We start from the raw sequence: 13,393 nt of genomic DNA, 5'->3' as shown, positions 1-13,393 counted from the left end.
GAAATATCAAACAGAGTAGGCTAATAACGTGACACCAATCATTTTAATACGGTTTTATCTACTTACCAACAACTCCACCACTGCTTCCTGGCTCGCTGGCGAGTGGCGACCATGACTTGCTTGCCAGAAAGACGTCGTTGGTGTAGACACTTGTCACTCAAACATGTCTGACCAATGGGGAAGCACCCGCCCACTGCGGTACGTTTGTGTCAAAATGATTAAAAAAAAAAAACGACTTCAAAACTTTTTTCACTTCATTCAAAAAAAAAGAAAGTTCAATCAAAAAAAAAAACACTTCAAATGATTTTTTTTTTTTGCATTTAAACAGTTTTTTCTTTGATTGAAAATATTTTTTTTTTGATTGAAAATGTTTTTTTTTTGATTGAAGCAACTTTTTTGGGATTGAATAATTAAGACACAAATGTCCTACCCATAACATGGTCCAAACACAAAAAAGATTACTTCAATCAAAGAAAACATTTTCAATCAAAAAAAAAGTGTTCAAGTGCAATTTTTTGAGTCTCAAATATTTTTTTGCATTCAAAAACATTTTTTCTATGATTGAAAAGGTTTATTTTTTGATTGAAGTGATTTTTTTATTGAAAATATTTTTTGTTTGTTTGAAGCAACTTCTTTTTTGATTGAATTATAAAGACACAAATGTCCTACCCATAATATGGCCCAAACACAAAACAACAATACTTCAATCAAAAAAGTTGCTTCAAACAAAAAAACCTTCACTTCTATCAAAAAAAACATTTTCAAGCAAAAAAAAATAGTGTTCAAATGCATTTTTTTGAGTCTCAAATATATTTTTGCATTCAAACACTTTTTTTCTTTGATTGAAACGGGTTTTTTTGATTGAAAATATATTTTTTGATTGAAGCAACCTTTTTTTTGATTGAATAATAAAGACACAAATCTACCTCCATATTCATTCCCCCTCTCTCTGCCTCCCCCTTTCCTGTCTATCTCACTGTGCTATCGAATAAAGGCAAAAAAGCCCCAAAAATATACTTAAAAAAAAAAAAAAATGGCGATGCAACATGGCCGCCTCGGTTCGGTGCGTCGCCCACTGATGTATTTGTAACGACTTGTAACAACTCATTCTAAGGTACGAGAAAGCTTTCATTTGTATGCGGGTGTGATTCAACTTAAGTGAAATACGCAAAAGCAATAATTGATTTTTGCTGATAAAAAGCCAAATAAGTTACATACTGGGGCTTTAATATTTTTGTTCTAACTTCTTTAGATGTCTTATGGTGTGTCCCAAATCGCGCACTTGTGCACTTACACTTAATATTTTGAGTGCATAAGTGCGTTCACACTGAGCAGTGCGCTATGCGCACTCAATTGGCGCACTCAAACGGCCAGAAAATTGAGTGTGGATCGATGGACACTTTCCACACTTAACGGCCGCCATCTTGGTGACGTGGCGGAAACACGTCACTACTTTTCAAACGGCAGCGGTTGCTTTGAGCAGCGACGGAGCTGACACCGGCGTAAATGTCTTTAAAAAACACTAATAACAGCACAACAACAACACTAACACAATAAAACACAACTTAATAGCTCGTTTTGATCGGCAAAAAGCGCTGTCAAGTGTCGGCGATAGGGCTCCAACGGCCGGTTGCTATGGTTGCAATCAGAATTTAAAAAATAGAAGAAGCAGCTGTCGAGTCATTTCCGGTAAGTGCGCAGCAGCAGTGTTTGATTTGAGACGGTACTAACCTGTCGAAATTTGTGCACTGCACAAGGCAGTGCACTGCTTTACAGTGTACTGTAAAGCAGTGCACTAAGAGAAGTGTGCGATTTGAGACACCATCTTGAACCCCAAGAAGCTCAATCTAGGTTCTAAGAACAAGAAATGAAGCGAATCCTCAAAATTGAGGACTTTTCTTTTCTTCAAAAAACTAAATTATATATATAAATAGCTGCAAATTAATCTTCTATCGATTGACTTACAGTATTGATCTATTAACTAATTGCTATGGCTCCTGTCAGAAGCGGTAGATGAATGAATATTGGAACTCCAATTCATTCATTCATCCCTGCAGTAGGGATTATTACAAAATACCAAATACAGAGAGGGACTTCACAAGAATCTTGAAAACAACTTCAAATTGGACATTATTTTGTGGTTTATTAAACTTTTATTTTCCTTAGACGTGATACAAGATGAGAACCGTAAGAATGTATTACATGAAAGACAAACAAATTGATATTTGATTCAATATGTGTGGACAAATTAACAAAGAATCTAAACATAGACTGACATGTGCCATTGTATCATTATGACGATAATGTAAAAATGACTTTTGTAAGTCATTACAGTCATTACAAAAGTCATTTTTACATTACAATTATGTAAAAATGGCCGCTTATTCAGGCATGTTGCCATAAAAAAATTTTTAAGATTATGACGGGACTGAAAAGGATGTTGAACATCAGTTGTAGTCATTTGATAATAATATCACTGCTGAAGGTGTCGGTGCAGGGGAGCAGTATTTGTCTTTATTGACAAGAGAACAACACAGTTTGTGTTGCTGTGTGCTCATTAATAGCAGATGCCACACTTACCTGGCAGAGAGACAACGCTGTGTGTTTAGGGAGAGGATGATGACACAGCAGCGTACAGGTAACTCATGGTTTTTTTTAGCAGCGTCTCATCAACCTCTTGGCCTTTGACTGGGTAAGACGAGCTGGGCCGACCTGTTGACCTGCTTCTTTTAAACCTGCTGTGTGTGTATGATTTCATATAATCTGTGCAATTAAACAGGATGCTGGTAAACAATGCTGTGGAAGGAGGCCAGCTCCAAACTTGGCTCAGCCATAAGTCAGACGGTTTCAACTGAAAAATGAATAACTTCATGCTCTGGCAGGAGTGCAGCACAGTCCATGGGGGTTGCAGGGTTTTTTTTTTTTTCCAAAGAAACACTTGTGTTTTATATTTGCGCCTTGCCACACATTCTTTTGTGTTCATGGGAGAGGAAAAGGATGAGACACTGACTTTTGAAGTCTTTCTGTCTTGTCACGTAAAGCATTCCTCATAGATAGAGTAGGACCACGAAGACAACCAGTCACCTCACTACATCCTCCTTACAGTTCAAATTGGGTTGAATTTGACTAAATTCTCTGTTCTTGCTTGTTTCCGTGCATCTGTGTTCACCCATAGCACAATCTCTTTTTTGTTTGTTTTTGCCTTGCTGCATTTATGTGTGTGCATGAGCAACATGCTATTTTTAAACACTGGCATTTAGGCTTGTAATGACTGTGACTCCCCTGCACTTTTCAGTGTGTGTGGTGGTGGGAATACCGTGCATTGTGGTAGTGGCATGTATTTGTGTGCAGACTTTTATTTGCATATAGTTTTTTTTTTTTTTTTTACATGTATCTATTCATAACCTCTAACTTCTAAGAATAAAAGTACAATTGGTAGGTCAGAGTGGCACATGGTTCACCTTTAGCTGTGTTGTCAAAAGATATTTATATCTGGAACGATCAATTGAGAAAATGGGTTTGATTTCCCTGCTGCGGCCTCGGGCTCGACCTTCCTGTGGGTGCAGAGTCAACCTCAGTCAGATGCACTGATTGGAGCCAGATCCTTTGTCCCAAATTCCGTCTCCTTGCACCCTTGAACCTCACGAAATCTCTAAACTAAAACCTTCAGTCATTGGTGTAAGTTCCGCATTACACAAATCCAACTCTAATGTGAAATGTCAGGAGGGTGATGTGGAGAAAAAGTGCCGGTGGACGAGAGAGATGACGTGCAGGTGAAATAAGGTTGAAGGTTAAATTCCACCAGTGAGGCAAAAGCCACTCTTTACAGTACTAGTCACTGTAGTTGGTGTGAAGTGGAATGCTGCTGTTAATTCCTGACTCTCTGGACCCACTTTTGGTGTTTTTCATTTTTATGAGGTGAAGGAGGACATCTGTTTATGTCATTGACCCTTACAGGAATTCCCTTGGAACCTTTTAATCTTCCATAGAGATGTTTAATGCGAAGATGCGGGGATGTGCTATTTTTGTCTACTCTCTTGCCAGATGCTTCACTGAACCATTAATACGACTGTATCATACCCCAGAGGTCCATGATTTGTCATATGCGATACTATGAAGGGAGGTAAATATTCTGCAGGCATTTTATTTTACTGTCCCACAAGTACCCCCCCCCCCCAGCTCCTCAGCCTCCACAGAGAACCCTCTTCTTCCCTGAATTCCTAGCACTTTCGAACCCTATATATTGAATTCCTTAGACGCCGCTAGACACTTTGTATCACAGATGCTCTGGTGCTTGCCCCCCCCCTCCCTCCTCCAACACCCTAACTCGAGACCCCCCCTCCACCTTCTAAACTGCTGCTCACACACACACATACCCCCAGCTATGGATTCCAGATCGGGAATTTAATGCATTTCTGTTTCGCATCACCTCCCAGGAATGCGGCACGCGTGCCACAAGCCTCATAACCTCAGGCTGATGAGTGCGAGGATGTTTAAAAGAGAGAGGGATGATGGGATACAGACGCTGCTGGGGGTTTTGGGGGCTGAGGGGGGGCTGAGAGGGATGGGAGGCAGGGGGGTTGACAGAGCGCATCCGGCGCGGCACTTGGCGTTAATGACAGGCCATCTTGTTGCATAAAGCTATGTTAGTGCAGCTGAGGTATGCGCCCAGCGCATCTGGAGCACAGATTTTTGGGAACATATTCTGTGTGTGTTTGTTTGGTCTGTCCCGTCTCACTCAAATTAACAACTGTTGCACGATACAGAGGAAGTATGGAGTGAATTAACTTAGTTGGGGATCTTTTAGGGATCTTTTAGGGGGGGGTGTTGATCTAAAAGAGGAGATTTTAAAGGATGATCTATTTTGAATAATGTTCAGATACTGTTTTCGGTTCTTATTTATGCATATTTAATTCTGTCGGGGGAGATCATCGTCTGTTCGTTTCATATAAGGAGAGTCAGTCAGTTTTACAGTTCATTTTCAGAGTGAAACTGTGTGGAGCATCTTTATCATATGAACATATTTCAACAGCAGCTTCATTTGTTTTACATCATTTACAGTCTTAAGATACGCCATGCATTATAGTCCCACAGTGATCAAACCAATCCACTTATTTTACTCCATCACAGTGCATCCACATTGATTTACATGATAATGTCGTCCAGGATATTAAAGGGCTGGGTATCCAACAACTATGTGTGTGTAGAATCAGGGACCAAACAGATTTATTTGCATTCAAGTAACACATATTCAGAGTCAATTTTATACCTTTATAAAGTATCATAAAGTGTTATCTGTAAAGCCTCTAGAAAAAAGAAAAAAAACTTCTGCAGAGACACCGCTCTGAGGGTGGATATTCTTTGCCAAACCTGCTTCATTATCACTTGGCAGCTATTCAGAAAATCATTTTCTGGGTCCAAAAGCCTGAGCTGTGTGAGTCTGAAAACCATTCATGTTCCTTGACCTCCCTCCCTGCCCTGGTCACCTCCAGTCTCCCTCTTTCTCCCTCACAATACACCTTCAACCTTGTTGTTATAAACACTCTACAAATTTGGTCTCAATTTTGAATCCACTTCACCTTGAAAAACTTCTCTAATCGGGCCCCTGTCTCTGACAACCATATTTTTATCCCTGCAAGAACAGACAGTACCTTCAGCTCGTGGAAAAGACTCCAAATTTAAAGATTTTTACTTGCAATTTCTCTACCTTTACCCATCTCTCCCAAAAATTCAGCCTCCCCCACTCTAGTCATTTTCAATACCTTCAGATACAACACTTTTTTTGTGTGTCTACACGAAAACGCTGGGGCGGTGTTTTCAGATTTTCCCACTTTGGAAACCGTTTCTTCGCCCCCCTAAAACGCTGTTTCTGTCTGGACAACACGCCAAAACAATAAAATACGTATGCGGATTAATTAAATACGTATTCATGTGGACGGGCTCTTACAGACATGTCTGTGACACTCTTCGGTCAAAATACCCCAAGGATCCTCTCTAAACAGCCCTGTTCAGAACGGCTGGTTTCAGTGTCTGTCCCTTTAAATGCAAATGAACCACTGCTCGCCCCGCCCCCTCTACTGGTACCAGTACTCACAGGTAGGGGTGGTATTATGCAAAATCAAAAACTAATGACATCATTGTATGGCAACGGAGGGAACAACTCATAAAACCACATGGATTTCAACCTGAGCCTGCACATTACAGATTTTTTTTTGTCAATTCTCACATTTTGGGGGGCCAGAAGGCAAGACAAACACCTAAATATATGTTTAAGTGTTTAAGTGATATTTCCGGGGAGTCGTTTAGCTCAGTTGGTAGAGCAGGCTATTAGTCCTCGCCGCAGCAGACCTCGTATCGAATCCTGACTCGGGCGGCCCTTTGCTGCATGTCATTCCCCCTCTCTCTGCCTCCCCATTTCCTGTCTGTCTCAACTATACTATCTATTAAAGGTAAAAAATATTTCCATAATATGTCCCCTTTAAAGGCCTTATCTCGAGAATTTATGTCCTCGACATATCTTCTTTGAGAGACAACCCCCTTAATAGAATTAAAGAAAAATGGGAGGGAGAACTCTGGTTCTGAGGCGGGTTAATGGGAGCACATCATGTTTAGACATTATACAATTTAAGGTTTTCTACAGTATCCATCTCTCCAAATCTAGGTTAGCCACAATTTATCCCAACATAGATCAGAGTTGCTGTCGATGTCACATATATTTTGGCCATGCCCCTCCCTCGCTGATTACTGTACGGGTCAGCAATTTTTAGAACCCTCTCAAAGCACTAGAGCTCGGCCTGCAACCTAATGCTTATTCAGCAATGTTTGGAATAGCACCATGACAGGCAGATTTTCAGAAAGACGTAACAGCCTTCAACACTTGACTTGCACGTAGAAGGATTCTGCTACATTGGTTGCTGTGGATGAGCAACCTTATGCTCCATGTAGGTCTAGAAAAGATCAAATACAGACTCACGGGTTCCAAAGACCGTTTCTACTCCACCTGGAATCCAGTTACGTATCTCTTTCATCAACAAACTAAAAACCCTCCCTGACTGTAATAATCATTCATAATGCCTGATTTGAAGGGATGAAACACAATGACAAGCAGCTCAACACATGCAGCCACCTTTTTCTTTCTGTTACTTTATGCTTATTATACCTGCCTCTCGATGCACCATCAGGGACTCTTTGGGTGGGTGGGGTCAACTTGTATGCTTGTTCTGTGATAAAGCAAAAAATCATACTGTTCCATATCTCCGTCTATATTACCACTGCTCCCAATAAAAAAGAAAGTTAAAAATAAGTGTTATCTCAGTATCAACAATAAAAAAATCTTATGTTGTATCAAAAATATACCAAACCATGCCCAGCCAGTACCCAAGTTTAATTATTAACAGTCATTAGTGAAGGGTTTGTTTAATTATTGACACATTAACTCAGTGGGGACATACTGTAAGTTTGGTGGGTAGGTTTCCTTTATTTCCTCATCTCCCCTAACACTGACCTTAAATGACTACAGATTCCTCTTTCTCCAGATATTACAGCAAATGTATTTAAATTTAATTATTCATCACTGCAAGTATATGAACCAGTGAATGATAATACATGCATCCTATGCAGCCAGGAGACAGTGATCAGCTTTATTTTGGAGAATAGAAGTTCTAGACGGTGAAGTCATAGAAATCAGGTCAGTGTTTCACCACTCTGTCCCCAGATGATGCACAGTCAACACATTTACTACTACTGCCTCTGACGCTCGTCTTCTGCCATCAGAGCAGCGCTGCACTTCTCTGACCTCTTTGTGCAGAGACGTGGTGTTTGTGGCAGTGCAGCGCCCCCTGGTGACGCATGGCTGCAAATGCTGAAAAAATGAACAAGAAATGTCCATCAGAGTCCAAGATGAGGTTTTGTCCCATCAGCTGCCCACACCCTTAAAGCCCCAGTGTGTAACTTATTTGGCTTTTTATTAGCAAAAATCAAATCTGTCTTTCATAAATACGTATTTCACTGAAGTCGAATCACACCCGCATACAGATGAAAGCTTTCTGGTACCTTAGAATGAGTTGTTACAAGTCGTTACAAATACATGTGGGCGACGCACCGAACCGAGGCGGCCATGTTGCATCGCCATTTTTTACGTTGAGTGGCAGCGTGACCGTAGGTAACCACGGAAACTCACCGGAGCTGTCGGCTCGGGGAGAAAGTTTTCCAGGTAGCGCCTGTTAAAACTGTCACCACTGTGTAGTGTGAGGAAGGACGGAGGCACTGGTGTTGCATTCAGGTGCAGTCAGGCAGACGGCCGTCGGCAAACCAACCGGATGTCATTTTACTCCACGAGAGAAAGACGGTAAAACGTGGGTCAGGTAAACAATACCACATCTCCATGACAACATATTGTCACGCCTGTATTGTTTTGCCTCGTGCTGGCGGATCACTTGTTTACATAGACGCTTGTTTATCCTGTTACATGCAGCATCTGTTGTCTGTCTGACATCTGCCAGATTTCACGTGAATGCAACATCAAGAATACGTCGTTCAGATATGCAACCGCACCGCTAGATGGGGGGAATTCCTACACATTATACCTTTAAGACATTTAGTCTAGTGACACAAAAGAGAAGAGGGAGTCTTCATTATTGAGAGGTTGAAACTGCTCTTCTTTTCTGATCATCAGTATCAAATGACAATGTAAATATATCTATATTTAAATCCTCCCTTGTTCCAGTGGGCCGTATTCCTCCTTCAAGCTCAGCTCCTCTACCAGAGGCCTGGGAGCTTATCCTGGTTGTTCCTTGGACTGCACTCTTCTGGACAGAGACCTCAGATGTTGTTCCTGGAATCTGCTGGAGCCACACTCTCCCAGTTTGGGGGTCACAGCCCAAAGTGTTGCAGTTACCATGGGGACCACTGTTGCATCCATTTTCCTCATCCTTTCTAGTTCTTCTTTCAGCCCTTGGTATTTCTCCAGCTTCTCATGCTCCTCCTTCCTGATGTAGGGTCACGTCCTTCACCGTGTGTCCATCACTAGTATGTCCAGTTAGTTCACCATCACCAGTTTGTCCCATAGTCAGTACAGATGTTCCTGCCTACTAGGCCAGCCACTTTTATGGCGTGTGTGTGTGCGCATGCGTGCGTGCACTATGGTTCTGATCTTTAGCAAGGAAAATTAAAAACACACAGAAAGCTGTCGTTAAAATATTTACAAAACCCTTTTATTTCATGTAAAAATGCTCTCAGAGAGTTCAAAGTCAAATTGTCACAAAAGAGAGTTTGGAGAAGTTTCAGTAGCTCAAACTTTTTTAAAGATAGAACAGAAGGCTAGATATGTTTGACCAGCTCCTTATTTACAACAGTAGACTCCTTCAAACCAAGTGTTGAACTGGTCAGAGTTAGTGACGGTAAGCACAAAGTGGAACACAATAATGACATGGAGTTGTGTGCACATTTCTACTCATGACTCAGAGTAAGCTGCATCTTTAAACTCAACAGGCTTCCATTATGTATACTGTTAAGCACAGTCATAAGCTGTGTCTACTTTAATGAGGCTGAGTAATAAATAGACTGGTAGCTTCTACACTGACCTGCTTCTTAGTGGACAATGTTAAACCAGCAAACGTTTAAGGAGGGTCTGTATTAGAGTTATTTTAATGCTCCGTAGCCCAACATGACTTTTATATACTGCATCAGTGGTGGTTGTTAAACATCAACTATTCAAGTGGACTTCTGCCTGTACAACACATTTTAAATCCTGTACACCATTTGAGAGAACTCTTACCCACTGGACCTGATACTCACTAGCAGTTGTTGTTCCAGAAGCTTTCCTGGTGTTGTTGCCGTTTCATCCACTATTGGATCCTTCTAAAACAGCTGGAACTTCCTCCTTACAAAGTGAGGAGTGACTGTTGTTTGAATCTGTGGTCTACAATGACAGAGATGTATTTAGAGATACAGTCTATAAGTTCTGTGGCACCCAGTCACTCAGCTGGTAGAGCGTCTACCTTCACCGTCACAGATCTGGATCAGGGTCTTTGCTACACGTCACTCCATCTCCCCTCCCTGCTTCCTGTCTCTCTCACTGTCCATAACAAAGTCTTTAACAGTAATGCCCAAAAAATAAATAAAAATCAGGATTCCATTGACATGTGGTGGTTTCTACGTGGCAGCATTAAGGATTCATGAAAGCGATTAACATAATTGATTACTCAGTGCCACCATATTATATAATGTGCCTTACACTATCCTTGAAAATCTCACATTTTGATTCCACTGAAACTCGTGTCACCAAACTGAGTTTCCAGCCACTACATAGAAATGTGATGTTATAGACAATATGCCAGCAGCCTTCTCCGGCCCTCTACTCTCAGTCTAGACACAGACAAGGTTCAGGTCTTGCAGCGGCTTTACTGAGCCTGGTTCTTCATCTCTTGCCATTTCTTCTCCCTCAGACTCAGCTCTGCGTCAGAAAAGGCCGCCGGGCCCCAGTTGGTGATCCTCGCCTGTCCCTTTGAACCTGGAGAGGACAGAAAACAAAACAATCAAGATCAGGGAGGACATCAGTGTGGATGAACACTGTGAATGAACACTGCCATAGATCACCTACTGACTGGATTACTGAAACACAGTCCTGTTTGGTTCGCCCAACATTGCTCTGGACAGACTCTAGTACGTACAGAACTCAGCTGCCTTTATTTTTATTTAATTTAATTAATTAATTGATTGATTGATTTTTCACTTTAAAGTGACCGTAGGTTTCTTGAAAGGCACTATACAAACTGAAGTTGTTATTATAATTATTAAGAGTAGAACCATGTTCTAACCCTGGAGTGTCTGGTTATAACAACACTTTTTCATCTACAGTACATGAATACTTTTAGAGGTCTCTGTTGTAGTTATTTCAATAGCCACAATTGTATCTCCAGCCCACAGAGAAAGCCTTTTACCACTCTATTATAGAGTGGCAGATACATTATTCAACTAGTGCAGAGAAGTTCTGACCCGGTCTGGTGTTTTACCTGGTTGGATGAGCCGCAGCAGTCCCTCATGTTCAGCCACCTTGTGCTTCCAGGTCTTTGTGTTGTTGGCTGCATCTTCCAGCTTCTTCATCACCGTCTGGCTCAGACACAACACACAGCGTAGGTATATCAACAAGAAATAATACAAGGTGAGTGTGTTTTTTTGTTGTTGTTTTTTAATCTTTCCTTTAGTGGCATGTAAGATTTTAGTAGAACACCTTTTGATAATTCGTATTAACATGACTGTGGTTTTCTGCTGCCTCTCATCCAGCTCATTATTACACCATGATACTACTTTTCTTTTTCAGGAAATGCACAGACTGAGTTAAATATCAAGTCATATATTGCTTTACCTTAGTCACTGAATCAGCATTTAAATAACAGCATCTACATCTAGACAGCGTTAGAACACACTGTTTGATGTGAGGGTCTAAGGACAGAGGATGTTGTCATGATAAAGCCCTCAAGACAAACTGTTTGTAAAAATGGGCTATACAGATAAAATTGCCTTGCCTGTTTACATCATTATATTATTACAGCTGTATGGTTATCATAAGCTGTCAATTGCCATGAAAAATAAACATATCTTGTAATTGCATCACGTTTGAAATATCTTTCTTTTTGATCATTTATCCTCTACGGCAGTTTGTTGATGTTAGTCATAGATTGATACTAGTGACAATAAGTGAGTTGTGTTAGCCTGCAGGGTTGTACTGCTCCTCTCTCAGCTGACCTGGTACTGCTCTAGAGCTCCCTGCCTCTCCTGTTCCAGATGGTCCAGTTGTTTCATTGCAGCCTGCAGGGCGCTCTCTTTAGCCTGACGTTCTCTCTCCAGCTCCTGTTTCTCAGCCTCTGTTTCTGAGATGGCCAACTGCTGCCGCAGGTGGATCTGCTCCAGCTCTGCTCTCTTAGTGGCCTCCTCCTCCAGTAACCTACACACACACACACACACACACACAGGGGAGAGGAAGGGAGAATTCTTCATATACAGTGCCCGTGCAAAAAAAAGTCACACACTCTAATATTCCATTAGACCGACTTCAGCTTTGTTTATGGCATGCACTCACTGTGGCATCGTTTCACTAAGCTTCTGCTACGTCACAACATTTATTTCTGTCCAGAGTTGCATACATTTTTCAAATATTCTCAGTGGGGTTCAGGTCTGAACTCTGTGTTCACATTGGACCACGTTTCTTCCTTGAAGATGATGGTTCCCTACTATCCTTCCAGTTCTTAATCATGCGTTGGACAGTTCTTAACCCAGTTTTAGTCTCAGCCGTCTCCATAGATGTTTTATTTGCTTGATGCCAATAATTTGACCCTTCTGAAACAGATGAACATCTTCTCCACGACCACAGGATGTGTCTTCTGACAGGGTTGTTTAAGACATGAGACTGCATCAGTTAGGGTTAAATAAGTTGTTGCCAGCCGAAACATAATCAGTACATACATACAGTAATTATCCAATGGGAGGCTCTTACTGTACCTATTAGCTTAGTTAAAGAGATAGTTCACCCAAAATAGACATTTCACTCATTATCTACTCACCCTCATGTGGACTAAGGGCTGGGAGAAGTTTCAGAGTCCTCCGTGGCTTCTCTGAGTTACAGGGGGTCTCGGTGTAGCAGTGCATGTCCATATAACGGTTGCAAATGGATACCAACTGTCTTCGTAACAAAAAGACACATCAAAAAACAGTAGCAGAAGAGCTTCCGCTACAAAACAAGCTTGAAATATAGACTTATTTAATTTTTTTCGGAACAATTTCGCATTTCGGGGCTTCAATACAAGACGGACATTACATACGAGCAGCATGGAGGTATTTGGATGTTTTTTGGTGTGTCTTTTTGATACGAAGAAAAGTGGTATCCATTTGCAACCGTTATATGGACATGCACTGTTACGCCGAGACCCCCTGTAACTCAGAGAAGCCACGGAGGACTCTGAAACTTCTCCCAGCCGTTAGTCGACATGAGGGTGAGTAGATAATGAGTGAAATTTCTATTTTGGGTGAACTATCCCTTTAAATCCAAGTGGTGACGGGTAGTGTATGTGTACTGTATATATAAATACCAGGCTTCTCATTTCCACAAGACTGTCTTTGTCTTATAACACAGTTATGTTACATGCTGAAGGATACAATACTGTAAACTGAGGGTGTATCCATAGATTTCTGAAGCTATTATACATTGAAACATTTTAATTTATGTAAATGTAAATTCAATGACGCAAATAATTTATGAATTTACAATACCTTGTAGTGATACGGCAATGTGTCAGAAGGTGGCGCTGTAGTACTGTTGTGTACTAATTTAAGGCTCCAGTAAATGTAACTACAGACTGCTACAAAGCAAACACAGCAGCACCTTGTAGAATCCGGC

At 41.1% G+C, this 13,393-nt stretch overlaps 1 protein-coding gene across 1 annotated transcript in view; it reads right to left on the bottom strand.

Annotated features, from left to right (window-relative positions):
* Positions 1-9,185: 9,185 nt before the first annotated feature.
* The window catches only part of swap70b (switching B cell complex subunit SWAP70b), a 31,613-nt gene continuing 27,405 nt past the window's right edge, over positions 9,186-13,393 (bottom strand). The window contains exons 10-12 of the mRNA XM_085778451.1: positions 11,746-11,944; positions 11,013-11,109; positions 9,186-10,510 (exon numbers count right to left, since the gene is read on the bottom strand). Coding sequence (XP_085634577.1) covers positions 10,401-10,510; positions 11,013-11,109; positions 11,746-11,944 — 406 coding nt within the window. The 3' untranslated portion in view covers positions 9,186-10,400. The remainder of the gene's footprint in view (positions 10,511-11,012; positions 11,110-11,745; positions 11,945-13,393) is intronic.

Source organism: Trachurus japonicus, chromosome 6, assembly GCF_045865225.1.
Source record: "Trachurus japonicus isolate A0001 chromosome 6, Traja_1.0".
In the NCBI taxonomy this organism is placed as follows: domain Eukaryota; kingdom Metazoa; phylum Chordata; class Actinopteri; order Carangiformes; family Carangidae; genus Trachurus; species Trachurus japonicus.
Note: the sequence above shows the minus strand (reverse complement) of the source record. Positions and strands in the feature narration are given on the sequence as shown.